The sequence below is a fragment of the Aedes albopictus genome, chromosome 3, assembly GCF_035046485.1.
Source record: "Aedes albopictus strain Foshan chromosome 3, AalbF5, whole genome shotgun sequence".
NCBI classification, from domain to species: Eukaryota; Metazoa; Arthropoda; class Insecta; order Diptera; family Culicidae; genus Aedes; species Aedes albopictus.
The window spans coordinates 222,189,056-222,202,676 of NC_085138.1; the positions used below are offsets into that span (position 1 = coordinate 222,189,056).

Here is a 13,621-nt window from a genome sequence, read left to right on the forward strand (position 1 = left end):
AATCATGCTCATGCTCATGCTCATGCTCAATTGAATTGTGTTAACGTCAAACAAATGCGACAAGAGGCAAAGTTTATTTTGAAACTTCAAATGCATTTTTCTAGTGTTTTTCTATTGTAACATGTGACATTTATGCATCCGGGGCAGTAAGAGGCGAAACCCTCTATAATAAAAAAAAAAACTAGGTACAGTAGACGTTCGATAACTGCAACATGTTTACGTTTCACTTAGCGAACGAAAATCCGATAACTGCAACGCCTGACAGTGTCAACAAGCCATCAATTGACGTAAAATGAGCGAAAAATTCATTCGACTGTTCATTAGGGCTAACATGGCGCACGGTTTTGACGTTTGACGGTGCGATAACTGCAAATTTGTTGCACTTACCGGACTTGCAGTTAAAAAGCATTGCAGTTAAACCGTTTGCACCGACCGAACGTCTACTGTATATGGTTTCGCTTAATGCGTTTTCGCCATTGGCGTTTTTTAATTGACACCGATTTGGTTTGTCGTTTTTGTGCTGTGATTGTGAAGAGTGTAATCCTGTCTAGTTTGGGTAATAGCAACGGCTAGGAATTCTGAGATCAATTTTCAGCGTAAAAAGTGTATGTAACCCAAGTGTCTTTACTTCAAAAAGCTCATTTTCGTAGGGTGCGTATTCATGCGTTCCTGTTCAACAAACTGGGGAACCTGTACTAATTGATTGCGACCACATTTTATAGATAACTCGCTTCCATTGCTACTCCAAGAGACTTTCATTGTGGTTTTGTTACTACAACGCCCTTCATTGTGGTATACCATAACTATTGCTTTAAAAGAAGTTTGTCCTCTACGGTCTGTGCGGACCGCAAAAGGTATTCCTAAATAATGGAATTCTGATCTATTCAAGTTCAAAATATAGTCGGATAAACCAGTCTTTTATATGGCTACGAATCTCCAGCTTCTGCCCCGAGGATGGTAGCTATAGAATCGATTTAGTGAGCACTAAAAAGCCCTGCTTACTTCCAATCTCCAGGAGCAAATGGGGTATTGTCCTATTTTTCTCCAGAGGGATTTGAGTATTTCATACATGTTTTGAACTCTTGTAGTTTTCTACTGGGTATTTTCATGGCGTGAAATTACTTAATAGTTTATCTCGAAAGAGTGCGTGCGTTTTATAAGAAGGAATGAGTTCCAGATTTATCAGGTTACCTCGTTCCTTCTGAAATGCTTGAAACGCATTTTCGATAATCACATCTGTGATGTTCGTCTGACTGACATGCCTATTCATGTCAACTCACATGCCTCCCAATTTGGGATGTCCACAGTGACTCTTTCACAAAAAGTTGTATACGTTTTCAAGAAAGCACTCGCTCAAACGTAGTTTTTTTTTAATCACTTAGCCTAATTTACAGCTCTATTGTCCACTAGGGCACTGCGTGAGCGATTCCAATTGGAAGCTGTACATACACAGGGAAAAATTTCTACTCAGTGTCTGAGTTGGTCTTACTCATAAATCCAAAAATCCTTTGTTTTCTTACTCAGTTTCCGTTAAGGTGTCATGATGCATCACTCAGCTTTCAAACGAATCATTGACTTTTAGCTTTTCAATGATTGTTTGCCTCGCGGTTTTGAAGTGATAAAAAACTGTCAATTCTGCAGCAATGCAGCAGAAAAAGCATCATCGCAATCACTGCGAGTGAGCATATAGGATAATACTTTTTCATACGGATATTCGCTTTGGTGGCAGAGAATTATCACTTCGAAATTTCGAGCCACATATCCAACATGGCTGCCGATGCTGATGATGCCGTAAAAGGCCTTAAAAGTGGGACAACCCATTGCCAATGGGTTGTCCCACTTTTAGCCGAAACTGAGTAAGAAAACAAAGGATTTTTAGATTTCTGAGTAAGGCCAACTCAGTCATTGAGTAGAATTTTTTCTCGGTGTATAATTTTGTACAGCGCCTAAATGTATTCTATTTCTAATTGTACTACATTGAACTGGTGGCCGCTGCTCTGCTTTCACTTTCTACCCTATCATAGTAGACTGATGAGCTCGAGGATGTTGATGTGTGGCTGTTGGTTGTTCCTGTTTCCAATCCGATTGGGGGTCCATTATGGGTTGCCGTTAGCCGATGTCAAAGAATCCGGGAGCCATGGGCTCAGAAGAGGGTCAGTGTCAGCTGCTCTCAGGGGAAAAGAGCAACTGACGAAAGTGCCTGGGTTGGGATCGAACCCATGACCATCTGCTTATGAAGCAAACGTGTAGCCACTACGCCACGGGCCCCGGCCTAAACGTAGTTTTTACTTGGGTGATTTCTTGAATATTGAGGATGCTTTCGATGACGTGCCTTACAATGTCATATTGAAAGTTGCATGACGTCACAAGCGGTGCTTTCACATAACCTCAGGAGTCCCGCAAGGCTCCATCCTGGGTCCGGTGTTATGGAATGTCATGTACGACGAGGTGTTGAGGTTAGAGTACCCAGTGGGAGTGGTGATTGTCGGATTTGCCGACGACATTACGCTCGAAGTCTACAGTGAAACGATCGAGGAGGTAAAGTTGACTACCAACCACTCGATCAAGGTTGTGGAGGCATGGATGCGGTCCAGGAAACTGGAGCTGGCTCACCACAAGACAGAGGTGACGGTTGTTAACAACCTGAAGTCGGAGCAGCAGGCGGAGATCAGTGTAGGAGAGTGTACTATCCTGTCAAAGCGCTCCGTCAAACACTTGGGCGTGATGATCGACGATAAGCTTACCTTCGGTAGCCACGTCGATTATGCCTGTAAAAGAGCCTCCACAGCTATTGCGGCACTGCCCCGGATGATGTCCAATAGCTCTGCGGTGTACGCCAGTAAGCGCAAGCTTCTGGCTAGTGTTGCTACGTCCATACTTAGGTATGGCGGCCCGGCGTGGGGCACCGCGCTAAGTACTAAATCCTACCGACGGAAGCTGGAAAGTACTTACAGGCTTATGTGCCTAAGGGTTGCGAGCGCATACCGTACCGTGTCACACGACGCTCTCTGCGTCATTACTGGTATGGTGCCTATCAGCATTCTTATCAGTGAGGACATGGAGTGCTTCGAAATGCGCGGCACCAGAGGCATACGCAGGACTGTCAGGATGGCCTCTATGGTCAAATGGCAGCGCGCGTGGGACAGTTCCACCAAAGGAAGGTGGACCCATAGGTTGATACCGAGGGTAGATAGTTGGATTAATAGGCGCCATGGGGAAGTTACATTCCACCTGACACAGGTCCTTACAGGTCATGGTTGCTTCCGACAGTATCTGCACCGTTTCGGGCATGCGGATTCTCCCGAATGCCCAGTGTGCAATTTAGAGGAAACGGCGGAACACGTTTTGTTCGTGTGCCCGCGTTTTCGCACAATGCGTGACCGCATGCTTGCCACATGCGGGGAGGACACAAACCCGGACAACTTGGTCCAGAGGATGTGTAAGGATGAGTTTGGCTGGAACGCCATTTCAACGGCTATCACCCATATCGTCTGGGAGCTACAGAGGAGGTGGCGCGTGGACTCGGAGAGTGGCTAGTCCAGATGCAGTACAAGAGGTGGTCCAGGGGTTCGGAGTCGGCTTCATAGGTCATACCGGTGCCCTGCGGTCGAGATCGACCCTTACAGCGATTAAGTGGCCGCGGAGAGGAAGTCCCGGTAGCGGTGCTGTCGTGGCGTCGGTCTACTGGGTTGGATCCGAGCCCGCGGTTGGAAAGGGGTCCCTGGCAAGGGTCGGGGTAGGTGAGACCCTGCTGTCTGCAACCTTCGGGTGCATCTGATAGGGCCTGAAGGGTAGTGATACCCTTCCTTACGGGCAGATCAGATCGGGTTGCACGTGGGCATCAGTTCTTGATGTCTGCAAAGCAGTTGGGCGCGGGCGGGGTTGACCCTGCCCGCCTTCCGAGGACAAAGGGAGTGGCGAGGACCACTCGGGAAACTGGCTAAGTGCCAGCATGCTACCGTGATGGACTCTCCAAAGCGAGTCATCGATGTTCGTTGCTGCAGGCTACGCAGCTAACCTTGTGGGTGCGATGTGCACTAGCCCCTCTCTGAAGCAATACCTTCTTGGTGGTTCCGGAGAGACGTAGGGTTTGGCGACCATAGGAATGGTTTAGTGGGTACGAGGAGAGAGTAGTCCTGGCTTTTACTTTTGTTGTAGAAGACGGCCTCAGACCTGCACTACCCTAACCTTCTGTTAGGGTGTCTGTTGAGCAGATTATCCCCCTATGGTTTAGTTAGAAGGAAAAAAAATGACGTCACAAGCTACCTCCCTCAATCCCTAGTAAGATTTTTTGTATGAAAATCCAAATATTTTTGTATGGCACGTAAAATTTCTCAAATTCCCCCTCCCCTCATCAACCCTTAAATAATTAATGGACAGCCCCTTGTTGTTTTTTTTTTGTGATAGAAAAAAAGTTGCCTATCCCAAACAATTTGGCCATTCCCTGCCCTTCCTTCTCTTAGTCATAGGCTATTTTTTCAAGTACCATGAAGGAATCAGTTAGAGTTGAAGCTGCGAATACTTTCGTCAGAGATTTTTCCTTGTTTGATTCATATGCTGTTCGAGTTATACTGATATAGATACCAGTGGCATGATCACTTTTGAGTGAAATTAAAATTTCATCAATCCGGTTTTGGCCAAACTAAATTCAACCTTTCTTTCTGTTTCCCACCCTACGTATTTTCACTTCAATCCCATGTAACAGAACTAGCTGAATAACAGTTTCTTAAGTTATAGTTTGTTTAAGAGTAGTTTGTTCCACTCTTGTACAGCAAGAATGTTTGTTGGGATGTGTTCGTATACTTTGAATATTTATGAACTTTGATAATAATCACGTACATAAATATATTTTTTTATGAAACTTACAGGCTTTTATTAATGTATCAATTGGATCACCATGAAGAAAACGTCAACTCAACCAATTAAAAAACCTACTGTGGCAAAACGACTTCCACCATCTGCACCAAAACCAGAGGATAATCCAGATACAAAAAAGAAGCAAACTGACCTAACACCCAAGTCTACTTCTCAAAATACAACAAAAAAAACAACTTCTCAACCAACACAGCCAACTGCAACAAGAATAGAAAGAAAACCCAAAACCGAAGCGGTCAAACAACGTGTAGTAACCAATCCCAAAGCTAGCCTAGCTCAGCTCAAGAAACAACTTCAAGCCGCTTCATCAACCAGAAATGTGCCTCAACCAAAGAAACCGACACCTGGAAACTTTAACGTAACCGTCAATTCCCCACCAAGCAGCCGAAAGCCAACATCGGAGGAACCGAAGGCGCCCACGCCACGTGATCGGACGAAAACCCGAACATTGAAACCGGAGGAAGTCACGGTACTAAAGCCAATACCTCATATTCCCAGTGACGTAAGCAAAGAACCCCCTAAAGCGCCGGTTTCATTTGATATTCAATTTCAAAACGACAAACCAAGTTCGTCATCAAGTGCCAACCAGAGAATTGCCCATCACGTGGCTGAGCCTGAACCCGATGACGATGACAAATACGAATCGGAATTCGAGTCATACGAATCTGATTTTGAATCTGGGTCATCGAAGAAATCATCCTGTACAGCCGCATCTGCGAAAAGTTCTTGTTCATCAAGGTCTTCCTCGTCCAGTGTCTCGGAGTCATCATCAAGCTCGGATGAAGAGCATGGCAAATCCCAAGCTAACAACGAGCAGAAGTTGGATTCTGGGAACTATGAAATGAAAATGAAGCGTCTGCTGACGGTCAATGAAAAAGGTAATTCCTTGATGGCAGAACCAAAACAAGATGACAATCAACCAGATTCTGGTATGAACAGTGGATTGTTTGAAAATCATTCAGCTTCAACTAGTACAAAATTGCTGCAGAAACGATATGCAGACATACTGGAAAAGCTATCGTTCAACACGATGGCATTCGAATTGTACGAAGATCAACCGGTGCCGTATGAGTTATTCTTAAAGAATTACGGTAAGACCAAGGATGTTCAAAATTACACACAAACTGAAACAGACACACACAGTAGTGATGCGCAAACAGAAAGAATTCATCAAAAATCCGCTTGGGTTCAATATCCTCCTCAATTCTCACTATTCTGCCTGAACAATATGACGGCAAACCCCGACAAATATTCAGAAGAGAAGCTAGGAGTCGGTCAAGAAAACTTCTACGTGGAAGGTTCTCGAACTGAGCGAAACGACGAATTTTCAGATTTTCTAGCTAACCTAGAGTTAAACAGACAAAAGCACATCCATAAAAACCAACCAACCAATAGATCGAACTTCAAGTTAGACGAACTAAGATCGTTCTTGCACAGGTCACTGCATGCTGTAGAAGCCGTTCTCATTCGTAATACAGAAAACTGTGATAAATCTACGAATCAGAGGGTAGACCTAAAGCTGGAGTCCACGCTAGCGAACAGTACAGTAACATCTGCAAACTACGACAGCAAATCCCGCCACATCCTACTAACGTTTCATGAATGTGATGTGGAAAAGTCCTACCATAGGTATGTGATCAGCGTGTGGGATACTAGAAACTGCATCCGCCCCACGGCAATTCTCTCGTGCTGGAGTATCATTGTGTGCACCGAGCGAATTGGTCCCATTATCTTGGGAGGAACCACCGACGGGTAAGCTGGTTTAACAAGTAAAGCATCATCAACATCGTTCTAATGATTTTTCATATTCATTTTCTAGAACATTGTGCCTTTGGGACATAGCGAATAATAATGAGGAGCAAGCAGCGCCACTTCAACTGATTGCTGGCAGCCAGCTAAACGACAATAATGTAAATTGCCACTATGGAAGCATTGTGGCGGTTCGGTCATCCGACCAGTCAGCCGGTGGCAATAGTATAGCATCATACCAGGTTAGTATCCGGTTTTGGAAAACCAAACAAATCGCTGGAAATCCAATTGTAATTCGCTTGGAATTTTCGAAGATTCCTTAGGGATTTCACTGGCAATCACCAGGGGTTCTTTGCAACCTTAAAATCTAGGATCTATGAACCCGCTTGAATTCCGGTAGGTTTTCGCAGTATGCGTATATCCTCTGGAATTCATTGGATTCCACTAAAAAATCACTGGAATTCCGCTGAATTTGGATTCCCAGGAGAATTTAAACGGATTACCAAGAGAATCCCAGAGGAATACCAGCAGATTCTTCAGGGGAAATTCAACGGATTTGTCAGGAGAATCCAAACAAATTCCCAGCGTATTCCCAACTGAAACCCAGAAGATAACTAGAGGATTTCCAGCAAATTCTCAGCAGAATTCTCTCCACTAGGATTCCGCTGAGAATCTGGTTGGAATGCCTTGAGGAGCCCTAGAATTCCGCTGGGGATCCGCTGGAACTCCGCTGAGAATCCACTATGATTCTGCTGGGATTCTGCTGGGAATTTCGCTGGGATTCCGCTAGGAATCCGCTAGGATTTCGCTAGGAATCCGCTGGGATTCCGCTAGAAATCCGCCGGGATTCCACTAGAAATCCGCAGGGATTCCGCTAGGAATCCGCTGGAGCTCCGCTAGGAATCCGCTGGGATTCCGCTAGAAATCCGCTGGGATTCCGCTAGGAATCCGCTGGGATTCCGCTAGGAATCCGCTGGGATTCCGCTAGGAATCCGCTGGGATTCCGCTAGGAATCCACTGGGATTCCGCTAGGAATCCGCTGGGATTCCGCTAGGAATCCGCTGGGATTCCGCTAGGAATCCGCTGGGATTCCGCTAGGAATCCGCTGGGATTCCGCTAGGAATCCGCTGGGATTCCGCTAGGAATCCGCTGGGATTCCGCTAGGAATCCGCTGGGATTCCGCTAGGAATCCGCTGGGATTCCGCTAGGAATCCGCTGGGATTCCGCTAGGAATCCGCTGGGATTCCGCTAGGAATCCGCTGGGATTCCGCTAGGAATCCGCTGGGATTCCGCTAGGAATCCGCTGGGATTCCGCTAGGAATCCGCTGGGATTCCGCTAGGAATCCGCTGGGATTCCGCTAGGAATCCGCTGGGATTCCGCTAGGAATCCGCTGGGATTCCGCTAGGAATCCGCTGGGATTCCGCTAGGAATCCGCTGGGATTCCGCTAGGAATCCGCTGGGATTCCGCTAGGAATCCGCTGGGATTCCGCTGGGAATCCGCTGGGATTTCGCTAGGAATCCGCTGGGATTCCGCTAGGAATCCGCTGGGATTCCGCTAGGAATCTGCTGGGATTCCGCTAGGAATCTGCTGGGATTCCGCTAGGAATCTGCTGGGATTCCGCTAGGATTCCGCTAGGAATCTGCTGGGATTCCGCTAGGAATCTGCTGGGATTCCGCTAGGAATCCGCTGGGATTCCGCTAGGAATCCGCTGGGATTCCGCTAGGAATCCGCTGGGATTCCGCTAGGAATCCGCTGGGATTCCGCTAGGAATCAGCTGGGATTCCGCTAGGAATCCGCTGGGATTCCGCTAGGAATCCGCTGGGATTCCGCTAGGAATCCGCTGGGATTCCGCTAGGAATCCGCTGGGATTCCGCTAGGAATCCGCTGGGATTCCGCTAGGAATCCGCTGGGATTCCGCTAGGAATCCGCTGGGATTCCGCTAGGAATCCGCTGGGATTCCGCTAGGAATCCGCTTGGATTCCGCTAGGAATCCGCTGGGATTCCGCTAGGAATCCGCTGGGATTCCGCTAGGAATCCACTGGGATTCCGCTAGGAATCCGCTGGGATTCCGCTAGGAATCCGCTGGGATTCCGCTAGGAAACCGCTGGGATTCCGCTAGGAATCCGCTGGGATTCCGCTAGGAATCCGCTGGGATTCCGCTAGGAATCCGCTGGGATTCCGCTAGGAATTCGCTGGGATTCCGCTGGGATTCCGCTAGGAATCCGCTGGGATTCCACTAGGAATCCGCTGGGATTCCGCTAGGATTCTTCTAGGAATCCGCTGGGATTCCGCTAGGAATTCGCTTGGATTCAGCTAGGAATCTGCTGCTTGGATTCAGCTAGGAATCTGCTGCTTGGATTCAGCTAGGAATCCGCAGCTGTGATTCCGCTGGGTTTTCGCCGGAATTCCGCTGGCAATTCGCTGAGATTCCACTAGAATTCCGCTGGGGAACTGCTGGAATTTCGCTGGGAATCTGCTGGAATTCCGCTGGGATTCCGCTAGGAATCCGCTATTAAAATGTTTCATCAAGAAAGTCTCGAGGGTACTATAATCAAATATGATTTACCTGACTTGATCCAGTGACCCACCTGGCTTATTACGTCTGAAAACCGAATATCTTTTTGATTCCATATATTCTCAAAACTGTAGTTAGTCGCTTTTGTTACGAATTCAACGTTTTTTCTATATTCCTTCTAGGTAATTACACTATATGAAGCAGGAGTCTTGATTACGTGGTCCATATCAAAAGTGATTCATTCTGCAGACTACGACAATAATTGTGATTTGAACACCGTATTTCACCCTGGCAAGTTCCAACTTATTCAGCAAAACCTAATGAACTTGCGCACGATGATGCAACGACCTATGTCTACAATGAACACCCGCAAATCTAGAGTAGATCATTTCCAAAAAGGCAGCCTAGAGGATTTACTCAATTCTAAAAATGATACAACTGACGAGTTCAGAGGGAAAGAGTTGTGGTCAACTACTGATATGCAAATTTGGCGCAACAAAGCTGTTTTATTGCTGGATCAACACATCCTTGTGATTAACTATTTGGAACAAAAGTGCTTACTTGTATTGAGAAATCTAGGTAAATACGAATAACTCTAATAACATTTCCCAGAATATGATTTTAATAACAATAAGTTTTGATTTTAGATCACGCTTTAAGTTTAAAGGAACACCCTTTAATGAATGGATTCATGTTCACGATATCATCGGATAATTCAGTTAGGATTTTAAAAATCCACAAAAATATCAACAACTTGTCACCTCTGAACACATTAACAGAACACAACGCAAGACAGCAATATTCGCAGTCAACCACGAAACATAGTCCTGTTCTGAATAACAAATCCTGCGCTATTCAGAATATCGTGAAAAATGAGCGCAAGTTGTACCATGAAGCCAGTAGCCACGCGGACGGCCTCCTTCGACCACTAAGCAGCCACTCTAGTGAGAATCAACGCATCGCCCAGCAGCGGTTTGATCAAAGGAGCCCTGATCAGGTTCATATGTACCACAATCAGCTATTTTTCCTGAGACAGCTAGATCAAAGGAATCCATGGATGCGCTTTCTCAGCCAAGGACACATCCTTTGTGTCGGAACCGAACGCAATGCGAGATTCATTGACCTAAAAACCGGCCAACAGAGCTGTTTAAGTGATTACATTGATACAACCCATGATGCCGGCAATCGCAGACTGCTCGGCACGACAGACAAACAAATGGTAGGTGTAGGTTCGAGGTGGCGCTCAATGCCAGACAAACATAACTAAAAGCAATAAATTATTTCTCTTTTGCTTATTTTATTTTGCAGATAATGACAACGGATGGACAAGACATATTTCTGCACGACATATCAAGCAGTTTCAAAAGCCCGTAGAAGCACTGGTTTTCAATAAAATAATTAAAATTTTGTCCTAAAGGGTATCCCCTGGTATACGGCAGTCATTCTTATCACATTCCGCATTGAAGAACTAGGTAATAAATCTTAGTAAGTGCATGTACGTTCTACTAGCTGATGCGGTAAGCGCGAGGTATTCAACAAAACTATGCTGAGGGTTTCTCGGTCGGTCCGGCCTCCAGGAACTTTTCGTAAAGGTAATTTCTTTAGCTTCCTTGGGAGAGTATATTCGTGCCTGTCACGAGATATACACATGCACCATGGTCATTGGCGGACGTAAAGCCATAAAGAAGAAGAAGAAGAAGAAGAAGATGGTCATTGGTAAAAGAAGCTCTCAGTCAATAACTTCGAAAGAGATCATGAGAACACTCTAAGCTGGGAAGCAGGTTTTGTCTCAGTTAGGATGTTACGCAAAAAGGAGAGAAAAAATGAGTAGTAATGAGCAATATCTTCATTGTAAAACAGTGCTTCTCAAAGATAAATTACTTGGTTATCATATCACGAACCAGCCAGAGAAGCCTATACTCCACGATATACAATATACGATATAACAAATAAGAAACAACCCAACAAGCAAGTTTTGGGATACCTACGGAATGAAAACTCATCATCCTGGAAATGGCTTCCTGGTAAGAGCTCGCCCTCACGATAAGCTCATGAAGTAGAATCCTATTAATCAAAGGATAATACGGAAAACCGAGATTACAACTAGTATGCCATGTACTAGCAATGCTAGTGCATAGGGTAAAATATTTGACCTCTGATCACGCCTTCCCACGAATAGAATTGAAGCCGAATGTCCCGGCCCATGTGTTACTTGCTTTCAGTCCAGGGCACCCACGGTGGTGCAGAGGGCCGAATTGAAAGATCTCCATCTTGGGCGATTGCCAGCCATCGCTTTGCCCTATGCTTGATTTTGTTGTTGAGGCTGCGCCGCCATGAGCTTTGCCATGAGGTCTGCCTCTGCTACGATGTCCTGCTGGGTTCCAATCTAACGCTTGCTTGCAAATTTCGTTTCCGCCCCTGCTTAGAGTGTGGTCGACCCACCTCCACTTTCGCTCCCGAATTTCTGCCGCTATCGGCTTTTGATGACATCGACGATGGAGCTCCACGTTGGAGATCCAATTGTGAGGCCTCCATGCACGAATTATATACCACAAGCTTGCCAAAAGCATCTATTGATGAAGACCTGCAGCCGTTGAGTGTTCTCCACTGATACACACCTGGATTGTACATACAATTCTTAAACTCGCAAAAACAGCCCTCGCCTTCTTGATCCGTGCACTTATGTCGATCCGGGTGCCGCCATTTGGCTACCAAGATATTGGAAGCTTTCAACATTCTCCACTGATTGCCAAGCTACCGTAAAGCTGGAAGGATTGACCGTTTTTACATCCAACGATTTGGTCTTGTTGACGTTGATGGTAAGACCTGCCACTGAGGAGCGATTGGTCGTGCACTTATGATCCGTGCACTTATGTCGATCTCCAAGATATTGGAAGCTTTCAACATTCTCCACTGATTGCCCAGCTACCGTAAAGCTGGAAGGGTTGACCGTTTTTACATTAAACGATTTGGTCTAGTTGACGTTGAAGACCTGCCGCTGAGGAGCGATTGGCAAGATCATCGAGCTTGCTCTGCATATTAGAGCGCCGTTGAGCTAGGACAGCAACGTCATCAGCCAGATTGAAGTCATTTAGGTGCTCCATGGTAATGGGCTGCCACAGCAATCTATGATTTGCCTCACTCCAGCAACGACCCGGATGGGATCGGACAAAACACCGTTGTGCAGTACTCTGCACGAAAATGCCCTGTACTGTGCTTCAATGAGGCCGATGATTTTTTCAGGGGCACCCTTGCGCCTGAGGGCTTCCCACATTTTTTCGTGGTTGAGACGGTCGGAAGCTTTTTCGTAATCAATGAACACCAGGTAGAGAGACTCTTGGAATTCATTTGATTTTCTGCAGGATGCATATGGAGCGTGACAAAATGGTCCACACAAGATCGTCCGGCACGGAATCCTGCTTGCTGCCGTCGGAGAGTTGCGTTATTTTTGCGAAATAACCCATCATAGAGGATAATAACTGATCACTAACAACAGTACATCCCGCTTTTCAGATTACTCCAGTGGTATAGGCAGACACTTTGCTACAATACAGTCTAAGATAGTTTAGATATGATCTACAAGATTTTCTTTGAATGTTTCTAATTCTAAGTTGCAACATTTACAGAAAAAAACTATGTCAGCCATATGTCACATTTTCAGAATAGTCCGGAAAGCTTCTAACATGTACATTCAAGTATCACTGCCAAAACGCGTTATAATGAGTTTGACGTGTAGCCGATGCGTTACGAGTGTAGATCTGGAGGCCTTAATCATAAATATAAAAAAAAAAAAACATAAATATAAAAAAATATTGCTGATGTACTGGAAATTTTTCTCCCCCGACTTGTATTATATGTTTGAATCAAATGAGATAAATGCTGCTATTAGTGCACTTTTATTGATATGTCATTACGAATGAAAACCATATATTTCAGCTTCAGAATGGTTTGGATAATCTAGAACAGCTTTAAATTGTATGATATATTGTTGAACTCATCATCTATGTCTACTAAAACACACCAAGTTATGAACGTGCAGGATGCTTTGTTACGAGTATAGATCTTGTAACGTATTCAGGGAATAAGGAGAAGGCGTCTAAACTATACTTATTTATTCGAGAGTAGATAATGGAATGAACTGTTTAACAATAGTAGGGTATTGTACCATTTGGGCAGGTGTACCTATTTTGGGCACTTGCCGCTATAACTAAGTCGATTTCAAACCGATTGATTTGAATTTTTGTACAGAGTTAGATACTATACGTGCCTAACTCTATATAAAATTTCAAATCAATCGGTTTGAAATTGACTTAGTTATAGCGGCAAGTGCCCAAAATAGGTACACCTGCCCAAATAGTACAAGACCCTAGTTTACGCAACAAGGTGCAGAATGATGATTTTTACAGCACGAGCCGTACATTTATCCAACGAGGCTTGCCGAGTTGGATAATTACGATGAGTGCTGTAAAAATCGAGTTCT

General features: G+C 45.2%; 1 protein-coding gene across 1 annotated transcript in view; it reads left to right on the top strand.

Moving 5' to 3' along the window:
- LOC109428802 (uncharacterized) overlaps window positions 1-10,562 on the top strand; it is a 70,959-nt gene extending 60,397 nt beyond the window's left edge. Inside the window, exons 2-6 of the mRNA XM_029878193.2 lie at window positions 4,869-6,627; window positions 6,695-6,866; window positions 9,324-9,720; window positions 9,789-10,360; window positions 10,450-10,562. Of these exons, the coding sequence (XP_029734053.2) occupies window positions 4,898-6,627; window positions 6,695-6,866; window positions 9,324-9,720; window positions 9,789-10,360; window positions 10,450-10,515 (2,937 nt within the window). The 5' untranslated portion in view covers window positions 4,869-4,897 and the 3' untranslated portion in view covers window positions 10,516-10,562. The remainder of the gene's footprint in view (window positions 1-4,868; window positions 6,628-6,694; window positions 6,867-9,323; window positions 9,721-9,788; window positions 10,361-10,449) is intronic.
- Window positions 10,563-13,621: the final 3,059 nt, after the last annotated feature.